Source organism: Parathielavia appendiculata, assembly GCF_033297405.1.
Source record: "Parathielavia appendiculata strain CBS 731.68 unplaced genomic scaffold N657scaffold_2, whole genome shotgun sequence".
NCBI lineage: Eukaryota > Fungi > Ascomycota > Sordariomycetes > Sordariales > Chaetomiaceae > Parathielavia > Parathielavia appendiculata.
The window spans coordinates 2429569-2444758 of NW_026944221.1; the positions used below are offsets into that span (position 1 = coordinate 2429569).

General features: G+C 56.9%; 5 protein-coding genes across 5 annotated transcripts; 3 read left to right on the top strand and 2 right to left on the bottom strand.

Moving 5' to 3' along the window:
• The first annotated feature begins 161 nt into the window (after positions 1-161).
• On the top strand, positions 162-2943 carry N657DRAFT_687780 (uncharacterized protein). The gene is made up of 3 exons (XM_062796902.1): positions 162-540; positions 604-949; positions 1002-2943. The coding sequence occupies exons 1-3, from the start codon at positions 391-393 to the stop codon at positions 2843-2845; spliced, it is 2340 nt and encodes a 779-aa protein (XP_062651298.1). The 5' UTR covers positions 162-390; the 3' UTR covers positions 2846-2943.
• A 441-nt stretch (positions 2944-3384) lies between these two features.
• Positions 3385-5436, bottom strand: N657DRAFT_631331 (uncharacterized protein; the record flags this gene model as incomplete). The annotated part of the gene is made up of 1 exon (XM_062791048.1): positions 3385-5436. The coding sequence occupies one exon, from the start codon at positions 5434-5436 to the stop codon at positions 3385-3387; it is 2052 nt and encodes a 683-aa protein (XP_062651299.1).
• Positions 5437-7651: 2215 nt separating this feature from the next.
• N657DRAFT_564413 (asparaginase-domain-containing protein) lies at positions 7652-9692 on the bottom strand (the record flags this gene model as incomplete). The annotated part of the gene is given in 3 exon segments (XM_062788278.1): positions 7652-8264; positions 8279-9350; positions 9503-9692. 3 exon segments carry the CDS (start codon positions 9690-9692, stop codon positions 7652-7654), a joined length of 1875 nt encoding a protein of 624 aa, XP_062651300.1.
• Positions 9693-10931: 1239 nt separating this feature from the next.
• Positions 10932-12333, top strand: N657DRAFT_589876 (uncharacterized protein). Its single transcript, XM_062789877.1, has 3 exons — positions 10932-11134; positions 11195-11989; positions 12042-12333. Exons 1-3 carry the CDS (start codon positions 11047-11049, stop codon positions 12176-12178), a joined length of 1020 nt encoding a protein of 339 aa, XP_062651301.1. The 5' UTR covers positions 10932-11046; the 3' UTR covers positions 12179-12333.
• A 1126-nt stretch (positions 12334-13459) lies between these two features.
• N657DRAFT_564400 (glycoside hydrolase family 76 protein) lies at positions 13460-14897 on the top strand (the record flags this gene model as incomplete). Its single annotated transcript, XM_062788277.1, has 2 exons — positions 13460-13541; positions 13603-14897. The coding sequence occupies 2 exons, from the start codon at positions 13460-13462 to the stop codon at positions 14895-14897; spliced, it is 1377 nt and encodes a 458-aa protein (XP_062651302.1).
• Between the last annotated feature and the right edge of the window lie 293 nt (positions 14898-15190).

The window sequence follows — 15190 nt, forward strand, 5'->3', positions numbered from 1 at the left end:
GAGTACGTTAAAGTACTTACAACGGTTCGTTACGGGTGAACGCAGCAATTCCAGCTTGCCCCGGTTCAGGTTCTTGTATCTGTATCCGTATTTACATCCTGTTTCTGCTTTTGATACACATCCATGAGAGCAGAGCCGGCATTCATCTTTCTCAAGAATAGGGCAACCGCTCTCGGATTTTCTTTTTCTTTTTTTCTTTTTTTTTCAGAGGACCACGTTTTCTTGTATTAATCTTAAACGCGTCCAGATTTCAACTCTAAGCTTGGGTTGAATTGTTTGACCGCCACAAGCCAAGGAGTGCTTGATCTTCCGCTCTTATGAGCAGGGAATATTCACTACAACCGCGGCCCAGTCCTTTGTCCAGCAACGACTGGAAACCATACATTCATCATGGCCTCGCCAACCCAAAATGACGAGGCCGACGCAGCGCCCAAATATTCAATCCCTTCTCGGAGGCTGGGTGCGCTGGAGCATCCTTTGATCATCAAGAACCTCGACAAGGGAATCAAGACGCTCGGGCAGCACAATGCTTTCCACGCAGTATGTCCAGCTGTTGTTCCTCATGGTGAATGAAGATGGATAGATAAATTGACATGTACCCAGATCCTCGATTCAGCTAGCCCGCAGATCTCAGTGCCGCTGTATCTGCGCTACGACAACCCAACAGCAAGGCCACTGACATCTCACAATGCGTTAACCCACAATGTTGTCTTGAAAGTCACAGTCCCAAAGCGCACTGGGAGGAAACGCAAACGAGGCACCGACGGTCCGTGGGAGGGGAGGATTGAGCAACCTGCTCCTGCCGGAGGAGACTCGGTCGTTTGCCCTGAGGTCCTTTCGCGGGATAGACTCGACACTCCGCGAGTAATTCGGCGCAAGCTTCAGGACAACATCGGGAAGTACACGGTCGAGCCGATCGGTGTCATCAACAACACCCATCGCTATAGAGGTATCTAACCCATTGATCCCCAGAGCGGAGAGGACTGACCCGTTTTGTGTAGGCCTCGCTGATTTCCAGTACGCCCTGGGAGAATCCAAGTTCATGAAAAAATTCGTCGAGAAGGTCCTCCCCGGCGACGTTGCAAAGCTGAAGGAATTTTCCCTCCAACCAGGCATTGACTCTGGGCCCAACATCGACCTGATACCTCCCCCCTATTTCACCCCCATCAGCCTCCCATTCGGCTACAACTATGCGCAGAACCCCCACACCAAGGAGGTCAGCCCCGGTCCTTCCGACATCTCCGGGTCGGAAGCCGAAGACCAGGAATGGGCGCGGGTCGTCAACGTCACCTCGCGCGTCCCCGCAGCCGGCTACTTCATCGCCCACGACGAGTACCCCGTGCCCGCGGGCCCCCGCCGGCAACCCGACATGTCAGACCCGCAGGTGGCAGCCATCATCACCGAGATGCGCGTGGCCATGGAAGAGCGACCCATCTGGACGCGCCGCAGCATGTGGAACCGGCTGGGCGCAAAGTTTGCCGAGCTGCCCAAGAACGGCGGGCTCGTGCGCCACTGCCTGCAGTACGCCGGCTACCAGTTCAAGGGCGGACCCTGGCGCGACGCCCTCGTCAAGTACGGCCTCGACCCGCGCTCCGACCCGAAGTACCGCGTCTACCAAACGCTCATCTTCAAGCTGCACAAGTCGCGCATCGGCAGCGTCGGCCGCTCCTGGCAGGCCGTGCGCCGCAGGGAGATCGGCGTGTCTAACTTTGGCAAGGCCTGGCAGGACCTCGGCAGCAGCGGCGACAGCGCGCTGCTGCACACGCACGTCTTTGACGGCCAGTCGTTCAGCACTGACGGCAAGGTCTGGCAGGTGTGCGACATCACGGACCCGCTGCTGGCGAGGCTATTCGCCGATGCCGAGGTCCGAGCCGACTGCGACGTTGAGGTCAGCGGCTTCTACCACCGCGTGCTGTGGTCCGTGGCCAAGGCCATCATGAAGTGCAAGATGGTCGCCATCCGGTTCAACCGCACGCTGACCGACAGGGATTTCAGCGCCGCTCTGGAGGTGGCCAACAAGGGCGCGTCGCACGACGGCGGTGACGGCGGCGGCGCCGCCGCCGCCGCGCAGCAGGGGACTAGCATTGGCATCAGCCTGCCGGATCTGCAGCTGACGGACGCCGAGTACGACCAGTTGCGCGGCGGCAAGTCTAGGCCGCGGCCGGGCAAATCCAAGACGTCCAAGCGCGAAGTCGTGGAAGGACTCGGCCGCAAAAGGAGGATGCACTGTCGCGTGCGGATCCCGGTGAAGGAGGCCGAAGAACGCGAGGCAGCCAAGATGATCAAGCTGCTTACGCAAAATGCGCATGAACAGAAGGCAGGTGACGAGGCGGCTGCTCGCGCTCCAGGGGCAGCGGCCGCGGAGGGGGGTGCTGGTGAGAAGTTCGCAGATGGCGCCGGGAAGATTGCCGGCGCTGCCGGTTTGGGAGCAGATGAGGAAGAAGAGGGAAGGGAACAAGAACAAGGGGAGGAACGCGCATTCCAGGAAATCCTTGAGGATATGGATGAGGAAGGCAGCGAGGATGAAGAAGAGGACGAGATTGAGGAGGGTGAGCAAGAGGAGCTTACTCCGAGGAAACGGCCGTCGTTGCAGGATCGTGATGAGGTGGACGAGGTGGAAGAAGAGGAGGAGGAGTATGAGGAAGGCGGGTATTCTGACGAAGACGACCAAGATGATATGGAGGATGAAGACGAAGAGGAGGCCGAGTATGGCCGTGAAGAGGACGACGACGTAAAAGGGTTCGGTGAAGAGGAACTTCACGATGAAGTGGGCGAGGAGTCCCCGCAGCCGTGGGAGGAGGATCAGGGCGATGTGCAGCAGTATGGCAACGGCTACTATGATTAGTCGGTGTCGGTTACTCGACCTACCTTGAAGGGCTGAACAGAATTTGATAGCTTGCTTCGTCGCTGTACTTGAACGGGAATGACGCTTGAACACCCTCGAACGCGTGGTTTATTCGTTGTCCAAGTCTAGGGTAACATACAGTCTCACCGCTGCCACTCCCTCGGTAGTATTCATCTCTCTGTCCCGCTCCCTAAAAAGTCAAGTACCACTCCTTGTATCCGGCCAAGTAGAAAACACGCCTCGCAAAAACCCAGCCAGCACATCCCTCCTTCCACCCTTCCAAGCCACCCCAGCCAAAGGAACCCACATGCAGTCTGAAGTCCAAGTAGCCCAGCCATGGGACAGACGTCCAAGCCTACCAGATAACCAAGAGAAGATCCAGCATTTACCATCCCCTACCTTCCCATTCTCACCCAAGCCCAAAGCTGGATGGTTGCTTTCTTCCTAACCCAAGAGAGAAGTCACCAACTCAACAGAGCTTGGTTGGGGCCAACTGACCAAGGGGAAGGAGACAAGGGAAAAGAGATCCAAGGACAGATTTACTGAACAGCCAGAACCCGAGTGCGACTCGCCTTAAGCACCAACATGCCCGCAACCCATCCCTCGACCTCGTCGAGCGCCCGCCGCGGCGTCTTCTTACGCTTGAGCAGGAACCCCTGCAATTCGGCCGGCGAGAACTGGCCCGGTGGGATCTTTGCCGCGAACTGTGTGGCGATGTGCGACAGCTCGGCCGGGTGCAGCTTGTCTTCTAATTTCTCGTTCTCCTCGTCGGTGATGCTGTTGAGGGTGCTGCCGAGTTTGAGCGGGGCAGGCTTCTTGACGAGGCCCTTGTCTGGGTTATGGGTAGTGGTGGTGGTGCGGATGGGAGGGATAGCGTCGTCGTCGCCGACCTCGGTGGCGCCCGAGACGTCGGTGAGGTTGCCGTCCTTCTCGGACAACAGAGAAAAAGGGGTGGGAGGCGGTTCCGAGAAGGGCGTGAGAGGTGCGGGAGGGGAGGAGGGGAGGGGCGCCCTGCTGCTGTCGGGCTCGTACATCCTGATGAAGAGCTCGCGCGCCTGCTGTTGGGTGGCGTTGGTGAAGGCTACCTGCAGGTCGACACGCCCTGGTCGGATGAGCGCCTCGTCGAGGCTCTCGGGCTTGTTGGTCGTCATGATGAGCACGCGGCCTTCGTGGGAGGCGACGCCGTCGATCGCGTTGAGCAGGCCCGACAGCGAGATGCCCTTCTTGTCGATCGAGTCGATGTTGCCATGACGCTTGAGCTCGCGGGCAAGGTCCGAGACTTTCCAGTCTTTCTTGCTCTTATGTCGCGTCTTCTTGGGAGATTTTTTGTCCTTGTCCTTGCTATCGACGTCCTCCTGCTCTTTGGAGTTCTTCTCGTCGGAGGAGGAGGAAGAAGAGGTGGCCGAAGGCTCTGGGTCGTCGGTCCGTTTGAGACCGGCCGAGTCGATATCCTCGAGAAGCACTACACAGCGCCGTGGAAGCGAGGTGAAGAGAGCCAAGAGGTCTTCCTCGGTCAAGGTCGGATCCAGCAGCGAAATGACATAGATGTCGAGGCCGAATACGCCCGCAAGGGCAAACGACAGCGACGTCTTGCCGGTGCCTGGCGGGCCGTGGAACAGGTAGCCCCGGCGAAGAGGGATGCCGCGGTTCGCGTACCACCGTGGCGTGGCCGGGTGGAGATATTCGTTCATGTCGGAGAGAATCCTAATTTTTTGCTCGTCGTCGAGAACCACGGTCTTCATGGGGCGGACGGGGCGGTTAGCGACTTGCTGCCACGAGTGTCGATGGCTGAACCGGCGGATGGCCTGGGGCGCTGGGCGCCTGACGATGGTCTTGGCTTGGTGGTCGAGATAGTACTGCTCCTTGGCGTGTTGAAGAAGCTGCTTGATCGGTTCCGGGGAACGGCCGAAGCACGAGAGCACCAGCGTCTCCTTGTCCTTGTACTGGGGCATGCCGCTGAAGCCGGCGGACGGATCAAACAGCGACTCCTGCTTCCTGTGCAGCTTGAAATATCGTCCCCGAAACCAGAAGCTGTGGACGCCCATGGCGGGGGTAAAGCGAGGAGCAGCTTTGGCCTCCTGGTTCGAGAAGTTGAGGAAGATGTCGGAGCCGTCCGGGGACACGCGTGCTGTCAGGAGCTCAGACTCGTCTTCTTCTTCCCAGGCACCCTTGGAGGCCGTCTCGGCGGTGAGGGAGCGGGAATCGACCATCTTGGGCTGGGCAGCGAGCCACTTCATCAGGTGGTAGTAGATATCGTCCGAGTTGCTAACCTCGATGTTCGCCATGAAGTACTGGCGAGCCAGCCCGTAGAAGGTCGCGTACAGCTGGTCCCAGACTTTGTTCCCGGCCCAAAGAAAACCAGCCATGGTGATGATGTAGGTTGGGTCGATGCCTAGGTGGCTGCCAACCATATTGTAAAGAATCATGAACAGCCTCATCAAGGGGTTGAGCTGTAAGCTCATGCCCAAGAGGGGGGACAGCGTGTCGAGTAGGCCATCGGGAAGCCCGTTGTCCGCTGAAGAGTTGCTGCCATGGCTGGCGTTGGCTACAAAGGTAGGCAGGACGCCCTGGAGCACGCTGTTGAAGTCCATTTTGACTGAAAGCCGGTCGACTCGCCGAGCCGAGAGACACTGAAGATACGTCAACGCGTGGAACCACCGCAATGCCGCGTCGTGGGGCTAACAATGATGGAACCGGAAAGGAGTTGGGCCGACTTTATACCTGTCGAACGGAAGGAATTGCTGTGGTGAGCCACGGCTTTGACGAGTGGTGTGGGCAAGCAACGGCCTCAGGAACTTGGGCTGGTGGCGGCCGCTGGACCGTATGGCCGATTCGAGTCCTTGGGGGCCGGGCGGCCGATTCGTGGCGACAACAGGAAAAATGGTGTGAAATACAAGGAGACCGAAGAGCCGGGAATATGTTGAACGGTGTTTTTAGTGCGTTGTAGCACACTGGAGGTCGAGCAACTTGAGACAAAGACGGATGGGTGCAGTAGACAGTTCTCCCAGCTACTCAAGTTTCTGCCTTTGTGCGCACCAAATTATCGTCCGACGTGTGAGATTCCCGGCTGCACATATCCTTAGTATGTCGCCTGGATGATGGGTGAGGACGGAGTGTCGGTCTGTCCTACTAAGTCAAGTGCTTGGACAGCCCATGATCCTTCATTGAATCTCTACCGGCATTGTGAAGACTCATCCATCACAAACAAACTGTAACGCGATGATACGCTCGCCGGCCATGTGTCATCAGGCAAGCGGGCTGGCCGATACCCCATATCTAAGGTAGGCCGTTCTCATCGGCGGGCCAGCAACCGGCCTGGAGCGTCGAGACGGCCACGGGGGACCACGTCCGGAGTCGGCGGTTGGCGAGCTGGGCCTGCATGTGAACCGCCTGGCCCGCAGAAGGGCGGTTATATGGGAAGGCGGGCAGCAAGTCGGCCACCAGCTCATACAGTAGCTCGCTCCAACCATTGATTGATTTTCGGTGCAGCGTTGGTCGAGCATCGTGGTCGCAGGTCGAGGCTCCAACACAGCGGCGTAACTCGCCGAGTTCGTGCAACTTGTTGTGCTGCCAGTAGCTTATTTGTTCAACCAAAGTCCTCCAGGCACTGCCGGAACAGTCCAGAAGTGTTTTTCTTCATGCAGCTAGAGGGCAGTACCAGCCGGCTGTGAGTGAGTCAACAGTTGCTAAGACTCTGTGACATCCTCTTTTTTCTTGGGCTGATACCGTGCATCTACGTGACTGTCATACTTCTAAGATCTCAAAGCGTGGCGAAATGAGGCGGCCGCCGAGTATGGTCATGCTTCCATTGTGGCTGTGATTTTAAGTACCTGTAGGTTGCTGCGTTGATATACGGAACACATTTCAAGTTGAAGCAAGAACAAAGGGTACAATGATCTTAACGCAACATTGCAATGTTGACTAACTTGATATGTTATATACCAAGTACTTACCGAGCCCATTGCCCCACCATCTTTAGGTAGTTATGGATCCCGCTTCAACGCCCCAGTCACACGATGGCTGAATCGTGGCTGCTGACCACCCCAGGTCCCGGACCAGTCTGAAACACGGGTCAGAGATCACAACAACATCGCCATATGCAGCATATCAACACGCCCGAGACAAGCTGGAGGCCTAGCCCCATGCACGGATACGCACCATCACATTCAGGCTCGGCCGCTGAGGGCTTCAACTCTAACCCTTAATGGATTATGCCGTGTCTATGCGGGAGCACTTCCTCCGAGCTGAACATCGAAACACCAAAACAGCGTCGACATATGAGAGATACAAGACCTATCAAAGATCTGCCGGGTATACAAGACACTGTGGGATGTGTCACACAGGGCAAAATGGGCCGCTCAACATGGCACCATCACGTTGAACCCAGCAGACAACTCGGACAGTCTCGGGGAGACGGGACACACTCACCATCACAGCTTCGGCCATCAACATAATGGAGCATCAAGACAGGATAGGCACGGCTCCAGTCGGGTGCCGTTAAGGTATCTGGTGGCCTCTTCGGAAACTTCTGCGCTCCGCCGGGGCTCCCAGCATCACCTGCCATCGCGAGGCCGATTTCCTCAAATGCGAGATTGACTGCCGAAACCAAGACCATGACCGGATTCGACCTTATGCAGCTGGCGCACAGCCAGATGCGCGTCGCGCCCAAACTGCCAACTGCCAAGTAACTCCTCCTCCAGCCGAATAACTGAACTGCCAACGACTTACCGCCCGACCGAGGTGTCAGTTTTGGCCCCTCAAAGCTTCATTTATACCATCTATAACTACCTTAAATTGCTCCGTAAATCAGCCAACGATATGCCCTTTAACCCCCGTCAGCAACGCCCGGCTCGCCAGCTCAGGCTGAACCAACTCCACTTCATCACCACCACGTCCACCAACCTCCTCAGCAGCACCCGCAGCCTTCCCCTCCCCAGTCCCGCTAATCCCATCCTTTCCACCTTCTAAACAAGTCGCCATCGCCGTCGCCGCCGTCGTTGGGGAAGAACCCAATCCCGAACCCGACGCAGAAGTCGACCTCACTGGGGACACCGCGCGACTGACCCCGCGGCTGGGCACGCGGCTGCCCTCGCCCTTGAGGTCGTTATCCAGCCATAGGTGCGCACCCGCCTCTTTCAGCAGGCGCACGCTCTCGGCGTTGCCCATCTTCTCGGCGAGGTACAGCGGCGTGTTGTTTGCCCTGTTGCGCGCGTGCACGCTCGCGCCGCGCATGAGCAGGTCCCGCAGGATGAGCGGCTCCGGGCCGACGGCGGCGAGATGCACCGCAGTGTTCCCCGCGTAGTCGGCGCGCTTGAGGAGCTGGTGACTGAACTCGTCTCCCTCCAAGATCTCGCGGACGGTGCGCAGCTCGCCGTTGCGGATCGCGTAGCCTAGGGCTGTAAAGGCCGTTTCTGCATGGCTCAAAGTCAGTACTGGTAGGTCGTGTGGGTGAGTTGGGGAGGCGTGCCCGCTGAGGTGAGGCGGCCCACAGCCGAGTCGATGCTGCCCGCCGGATGCGAGAAGGAGGGCGTCGTCATTTCCGTCATCTCGCCGCGCAGGGAATGCGCCATCTTGGCGGTGACTTCGGCATACCGAAGCCCTGGCAGGGCCAAAAGGTAGGATAGCTTCGTCAGCGCCGCCTCCGTGGTCAGGTCGTGCCCAAATACGACACCCGCCCGGCCGAGCGCGGTGCCCGGCGCGTACAACGGCGAGACGAACCCGTTGGTGCACTGGCTCACGTTGACGACGACAATGCCGCGCTCGACGGCCTCCCGGATCACCTTGGTCAGGCTCCCGTCTACGCCGCCGGGCGCGTTGCCCATGCCGAACGTCTCGAGGATCAGGCCGCGGAGATTCGGCACCCTAAGCACAGAATCCACCATCTCGGGCTTGATCCCCGGGAAGATGCGCAGGCACGCCACGTGCGCGGTGTCGAGATACTTGGTGACGGCGAACTCCGCGATGCGCGTGGGCCGCCGCACGAGCGACCAGTTGACCTCGACCCCCAGCGAGGTCACCTTGGCGAGCGGCTCGCAGTTGGGGCTATCGAAGGCCTCGAAGGCGGACGCGGATACCTTGGTGGTGCGGTTGCCGCGGAAGAGAGTGTGATGGAAGAAGAGGCAAACCTCGGGGATGACGAAGGTGCCGGCGATGATGAGTGAGCCCAACAGGTTGTCGACGGCGTCGGACTGCAGGGCGAATATGGAGGCCTGTGAGCCTGTCAAGATGACGGGCTTGCCGAGGTCCGACATCATGAAAGAGAGGGCTGACGCTGTGTAGGCAAGCGAGTCGGTGCCGTGGAGGACGACGAAGCCATCAAAGACGTGGTAGTTCTCCTTAATGGTCATGGCGATCTCGGTCCAGCCCATCGAGGAGATGGAGCTGGAGTCGAGGAGGGGTTGGAACTCCAGGATGCCATAGCGGATGTGGCGCGAGTAGGCACTTGGGGGAGTGCGCAGGCTGTCGAGTGTCAACTTGACGCCGTTCTTGTAGGCATGGATTTTGACTGGACAAGGTCAGTAAGAGTAATATGCGGAAGCCAAGTTCTACCTTCCCATAGCCACCTAAAGGGAAGAGCGCTTCTCTGCCGTGTCTGATATCAACACGTCTTCAACACCGTGACACCCGCACCTCAGGTGGCAGCTGCTATAAACATACCTGAGGGGGTTGAATTGTCATTGAACGAGGGCCGCGGTGCCATGGCGTTCTCGAGAAACCCCGTCATAGGAATCAGCCCATCGACAGAAGGCTGCATGCAGATTGTCCCGCCCGTCATGATAATGAGCACCCGGGATTCTGGGTAGAGGGTGTTAGGCTTTTGCCCCTCCACAAGAAGGCCTCCCCCCATCCTGCCGTTAACGATGGATTCTGGACGAGTGTACACTTCCCGGGAATCAGTGCCTGAACCCGACGCTTCTCAAACGCCACAAAGCCGCTCCCAGATTTCAATATAGGGAATCGCAGTCAGCGAGTGGGTCGTTGAAATTCTTTATTACCGTTCACAATGGTATTTGGTCTGAGGACGGTGGAGGTTGGATCGAGTTGCTTTCTGCACGTGGTACTGGCCTGTTCGAGATGCCTTATGCTTGAATAAACAACACCTTCAAAACTCCAGCAAGCTGAGATGCCAGAGCCCTTGCAGACCGATGACAAGATGGAAACAAACTACTGGAGAAACGGCAGTCATGTGCTCGTGGATCTCATGGTGTGTTAGCTAACAGAAAGCCAATTGCGGATCGTTCGACAGGGAAGCATTGGTAGCCGCTGGAAGCCGCTTGAAGAAGATTCCAGGCACAGGCACCATGACCAGCACCGACTTCGGGCTTCCCGTCATCGAACGAGCAATGCAGTTGCTGCATCGTGGTCGAGTGAAGGAGATAAGGCACGGTCGGCAGTTCCTCAGTGAGGACTGATAAAGACTGGATGTGCCAGGATTCTGTCTGTTTCTGGTTCCAGGCCCGATAGCGGAAGGGCACTTCCATCCTGCAAATGACGGCGGGAGTTGGCTGTTGATTGCTGCTGACATAGGTAACGCGCAAAAATCCGACGAATCTTCGAGTTGCAATTCGAAGTCAGCAACGGCTTTGGGAACAGAAGGGAGCGGCAGTTTCTAAGGGCTGATTGAAGACTTATAGTTCGCTGCCCGCCGTGGGGGTTCTCATCGTCCCTCCACACTTCTGATCTTTTGGGGCTTGGAATTTCACGTTCAAGTACAATACAAACGTTACAGCCAACTGCCTGTTGCGGGGTGACAGTCGTTTCTAGCCAGCTTCGGAAAAGTCGAAATAATCAAAAAATTCTTTACCCAGCTCTCTTATGGAGTAGCAGCATTCATCTAGAAGCCATGGGCTGGTTTCAAAACAAGTTCAACATCAGAAAGCCTGGTTAACGGCCTTGAACCTGCGTCTCAAAGGCAAAGGGATCCACAGGTAACATATGTGCCAAGCTCAGGGTCCATATCTTGGCAGAGCTTGCCCCTCGTTCATCTTACCCCAGTTACCCGACCATCGAGAGTTTGTGAACGCCAAGCCATGCATAATTTCAAATGGGGCAGGACCTGACCCGTGTTAGTCGTTGATCAGAAAGATTTTTTTTTCTCCATCCTACGTACTTTACCGGATCGCAGCCGCTGACTATTCCTGGGATCTTCCTATACCTCTGCCACCAAGATACATCCGCTTTACCGTATAGACAAGCAGAACATGGCCGCCACTCTCGAAGAAACCATGGTCAGCTACGAGGAGCTGGCTGACCTCGAGCAGGAGTTTGACGACGTCGAGACCGAAATCAGTGAGTCCCATGGCCCTGGACAGCTTCAACTCGCATGGTCTGACAAGAATTGGCGCGTAGTTCGCCAGCAGTATGCCCTCTCCAAGCCGCTGTACGCCAAGCGCGCCGAGCTGGTGTCCAAGATCCCCAACTTCTGGCCGCTCGTGCTCGAGCAGGCGCCCATGGACATCGACGAGTACATCCAGCCATCTGACTCGGCGGTGCTCCTTTCGTCGCTCAAGTCGCTCTCGGTCCGCCGCTTTGAACTCGACGAGGACGAGAAGAACGGCGACCCGCGCAGCGTGGCTATCCGCTTCGAGTTTGCCGAGAACGAGCACTTTGAGGACACCGTGCTGGAGAAGAAGTTTTGGTGGCGCTACAGCAAGGACGGCTTCGCGGGCCTGGTCAGCGAGCCCGTCGAGATCCGGTGGAAGAAGGGCAAGGACCTGACCGACGGGCTGCTCGGCCTCGTCAAGGCCGTCTATGACGAGCAGATGGCCAAGCCTAAGCAGGAGGCCAAGGACGAGAGGAGCAAAAAGGTCGAGCTGACCGAGAAGCAGAAGGCTCTCAAGGAGAAAATGGAAAATACTGGCATGGGCGGCGTCAGCTTCTTTGCGTGGTTTGGCTACATTGGCGAGTACGTCACTGCCGAGGAGAGCAAGGCGGCGGTTGAGGAAGAGAGGGAGGAGCGGAGGAAGCGGAAGGCTGGCGAGGAGGTGGCCAAGAAGAAGGATGAGGACGAGGACGAGGAGATGGAGGACGACAAGGAGGAGGATGATGATGATGAGGACGACGACTTGGAGATCTTCCCTACCGGTGACCAGCTCGCCATGGCCATTGCCGACGACCTGTGGCCCGCGGCGCTGAAGTACTTTAGTGAGTTGCAGTACCCCCGTCTGCAAGTATCTGATGGCTCACACCGCTGCAGTCCAAGCTCAGGAAGATGATTTGAGCGAGGGTTCTCACGACTGGGAAGATGATGAGGAGGACGACGAGGAGGAGGAGGAGGGTACCGAGCGGCCCCAGAAGAAGCAGAAGGCCTGCGAGCATGGTTGCAAGCACTGAGTTGGCCTTGTCCAGTCTTGTCACGATCAGGTCTGCGATACCCCATAAATCCTTATGATTTGGGCATTAAGTTGCTATAATGACGGATAGATAAAAGGAGCTTTTCTTGCTGGATAGAAACGAGCTTTCCTCATCATAAAACTGCTCTGCGTCCCAAATGTCCGGACCTGGCGAAGGGTCATTCAGGGGTCCAGGTGTCTTGGCGTCTACGTCAATTTTCAGAGTAACTTAGACGTTTTCTGTGTTTGTTTTTTCCTTTCTCATCCTCATTGTTCTTTCATCTCTTTCGCCTCTGCTGCCCCGTCTTATTCCTATTCTCAATTTCCAGCTTTGAGAGCTCTCCCTTGGGGCTGCTGAAGTCCCTTATGCACTTCTAAGTAGCCCGCAGCGAGACAGGGGTTCTCCAACAGCCGCGCGCCGTGGCGTATCAGGTTCTCGCCTTCGTCCAAAACATCAACACTTGGCTCGCCACAGAAACAAGAGTGTACAGACTGTACCCGTTATGCAAAGTCGGCTCGTCTTCAAGACCTGGCGCTATGAGTGTCTATACGTACCCCTTCTGTTTCTGGGAAGCTCTCCAGATTATCCGCGGGCAGAAACAGCGCATCCCATCTTGTCTGGACAGGCCCGTGACATGAGGGGTTCCATCCGACATCTCGAACTGCAAGTGTTTCAGCCTTCTTCTCTCTCTGAGCTCCCAGACAGCGTTGCCTGGGCGTCCCGGGACACCAAGAAATTGCAGGCGCCCTTGGCTTGAGCCAGTTATGGCAGGTGTCTTGGTTGTCTTTGTCGTATCTCTCGGCAGGGTTAGAGTTGGAAGTTTCCTTCTCGCCTCCTTCCATTGTTACTCATCCTTCACATCCTACCCTGCTTCTTCTCCAACTTGAACTTTGGATCTTCTGTTGGTCCAGGGTATATGATCAACGGTCGTTAGGTTTTCTTCCCTTTTTCTCTTCTTTTTTATCTTCGATTCGTCAAGCGCTCGGCCGCACCCCTTATGTTTGTTGATTCCGAGGCTGTGCCATTCATTTCTTTACGACTTTGATATCACGACTCTAGAGTTTTGTACGACGTCGATCCGGCGGTTCCGTTTAACCTCATACCGCCTACCACCGATGTGTTGAATGTATTGAGGGGACTTCGCTTTCTAGACCTCACAGCTGTTCAACATATCCCCCTGGCCTTTTGTCAGAAGTATGACTGTGTCTCTGCAACTCGGTTCATTTTAATCTGTATCTGTATTCTGCGTTATTCGTTGATTCTTCCGGCATCTACTAGAATATGAGGTCATTCAAGCTTTTGGCCTCCTTTGGTATGTTGGTGACATTAGGGGCTGCCATCGACTTAGTTCTTGGAGATCAAGGTCAGAGATTCACCCATCCGAATGACAAAATCGGTACCAAGCATACTAATATTTCGTACAGCTTCTGTCAAGTCTGCCGCGAGCACAATAGCCTTTGGCTTGGTTAGCTATTATACCGGTAACCGAACAGGAGACACACCAGGGAATCTTCCCGACCCATATTTCTGGTGGGAAGCAGGCGCCATGTTCGGCACCTTGATCGACTATTGGGCGCTGACCGGGGACGACTCGTATAATGCCATCACTACACAAGCCATCATCCACCAAGGGACCGAAAACGGCGACTTCATGCCCAGGAACCAGACACGCACGCTCGGCAACGACGACCAGGGGTTCTGGGGGATGGCGGCCATGTCCGCAGCTGAGAACCGGCTACCTGATCCTCCGGCAGACCAACCGCAATGGCTTGCCCTCGCCCAGTCCCTTTTTAATCAGTGGGCCTCCCGCTGGGACGAGGCGAGCTGCGGCGGCGGTCTTCGGTGGCAGATCTTCACCTTCAATAACGGCTTCAACTACAAAAACTCCATCTCCAACGGCTGCTTCTTCAACATCGCCGCCCGCCTGGCCCGCTACACAGGCAACGAGACCTATGCGGAGTGGGCCACCAAGATCTTCGAATGGCAAGAAACCACAGGCCTCATCACGGTCGACCACAACGTCCGTGACGGCTTGACCATCAACATCAACGATAACACGTGCAACAACATGGACACCAACCTGTGGAGCTACAATGCAGGCATCTTCCTGCACGGCGCGGCCGTCATGTACAACCATACCAACGCATCTTCAATCTGGCGCACGCGCGTCGACGGCCTGCTCACGGCTGCCCGGGCTACCTTCTTCGACCCTACCAACAACATCATGTTCGAGCAGCTCTGCGAGCCCTCGGGCTTCTGCAACAACGACCAGCGCTCCTTCAAGGGCTACCTGACGCGCTGGCTGGCGGGGACGACGCAGATGGCGCCCCACACGTTCGACGCGATCCGCCCGTTGCTCGAGACGGACGCGGCCGCCGCGGCAAAAGTCTGCGTCGGCGATACCCCGCCACCGGCGTTCCGCGGACACCGCGGTACGGCGTGCGGGTTCCGCTGGACGACGGGCGCGTTCGATGGCTCGGTCGGCGTCGGAGAGCAGATGAACGCGCTCTCGGCCGTCATGTACACGCTCGTAGGCAGGGTGGCGGCGGCGCCCGTGACGGCGGAGACGGGGGGCACGTCCAGGGGGAATCCCGAGGCCAAGGCACATGAGGAGCCCGGAGAGAGTGTCATTACGCTGCGTGATCGGGTTGCGGCGGGCTTTGTCACGTCGGCGATCGCGCTGGGCGTGGTGGCCGGGTGCGTCTTTGTCTCTATATAGCCCGGGTTGGCTCGGCTTGGCGATATATGGGTTGGGCTTTGCTTGGTTCAATGAGACCGGCGTTGTGAGGGATGACATTATCTGGCGTTCCGGTGCTTGGATGCTTGCGTACACATATAGCTTTGAGAGCTGGGTTGGATTCACGGTACGTCTGGTGGGATTGGAGTCATGAAGAGGGGCTTTTCAGGAGAAGAATGGGTCTTCGTATGGTGGTTAAGGAGCTTCAAAGGGTCACTGGAATGCATTTCACACTTGAAGTTACGTATTCTAAGCCGGAATACCTGTCCCGCGGT

What these genes read in the sequence shown, in the direction of transcription:
- N657DRAFT_687780 (XM_062796902.1), top strand. Translation starts at nt 391, where the DNA reads ATGGCCTCGCCAACCCAAAATGACGAGGCCGACGCAGCGCCCAAATAT. An exon ending in AGCACAATGCTTTCCACGCA is followed by an intron (nt 541 to 603) that starts GTATGTCCAGCT and finishes ACATGTACCCAG; the next exon opens with ATCCTCGATTCAGCTAGCCC. An exon ending in CAACACCCATCGCTATAGAG is followed by an intron (nt 950 to 1,001) that starts GTATCTAACCCA and finishes CGTTTTGTGTAG; the next exon opens with GCCTCGCTGATTTCCAGTAC.
- N657DRAFT_589876 (XM_062789877.1), top strand. Translation starts at nt 11,047, where the DNA reads ATGGCCGCCACTCTCGAAGAAACCATGGTCAGCTACGAGGAGCTGGCT. An exon ending in CGACGTCGAGACCGAAATCA is followed by an intron (nt 11,135 to 11,194) that starts GTGAGTCCCATG and finishes ATTGGCGCGTAG; the next exon opens with TTCGCCAGCAGTATGCCCTC. An exon ending in CGCGGCGCTGAAGTACTTTA is followed by an intron (nt 11,990 to 12,041) that starts GTGAGTTGCAGT and finishes ACACCGCTGCAG; the next exon opens with TCCAAGCTCAGGAAGATGAT.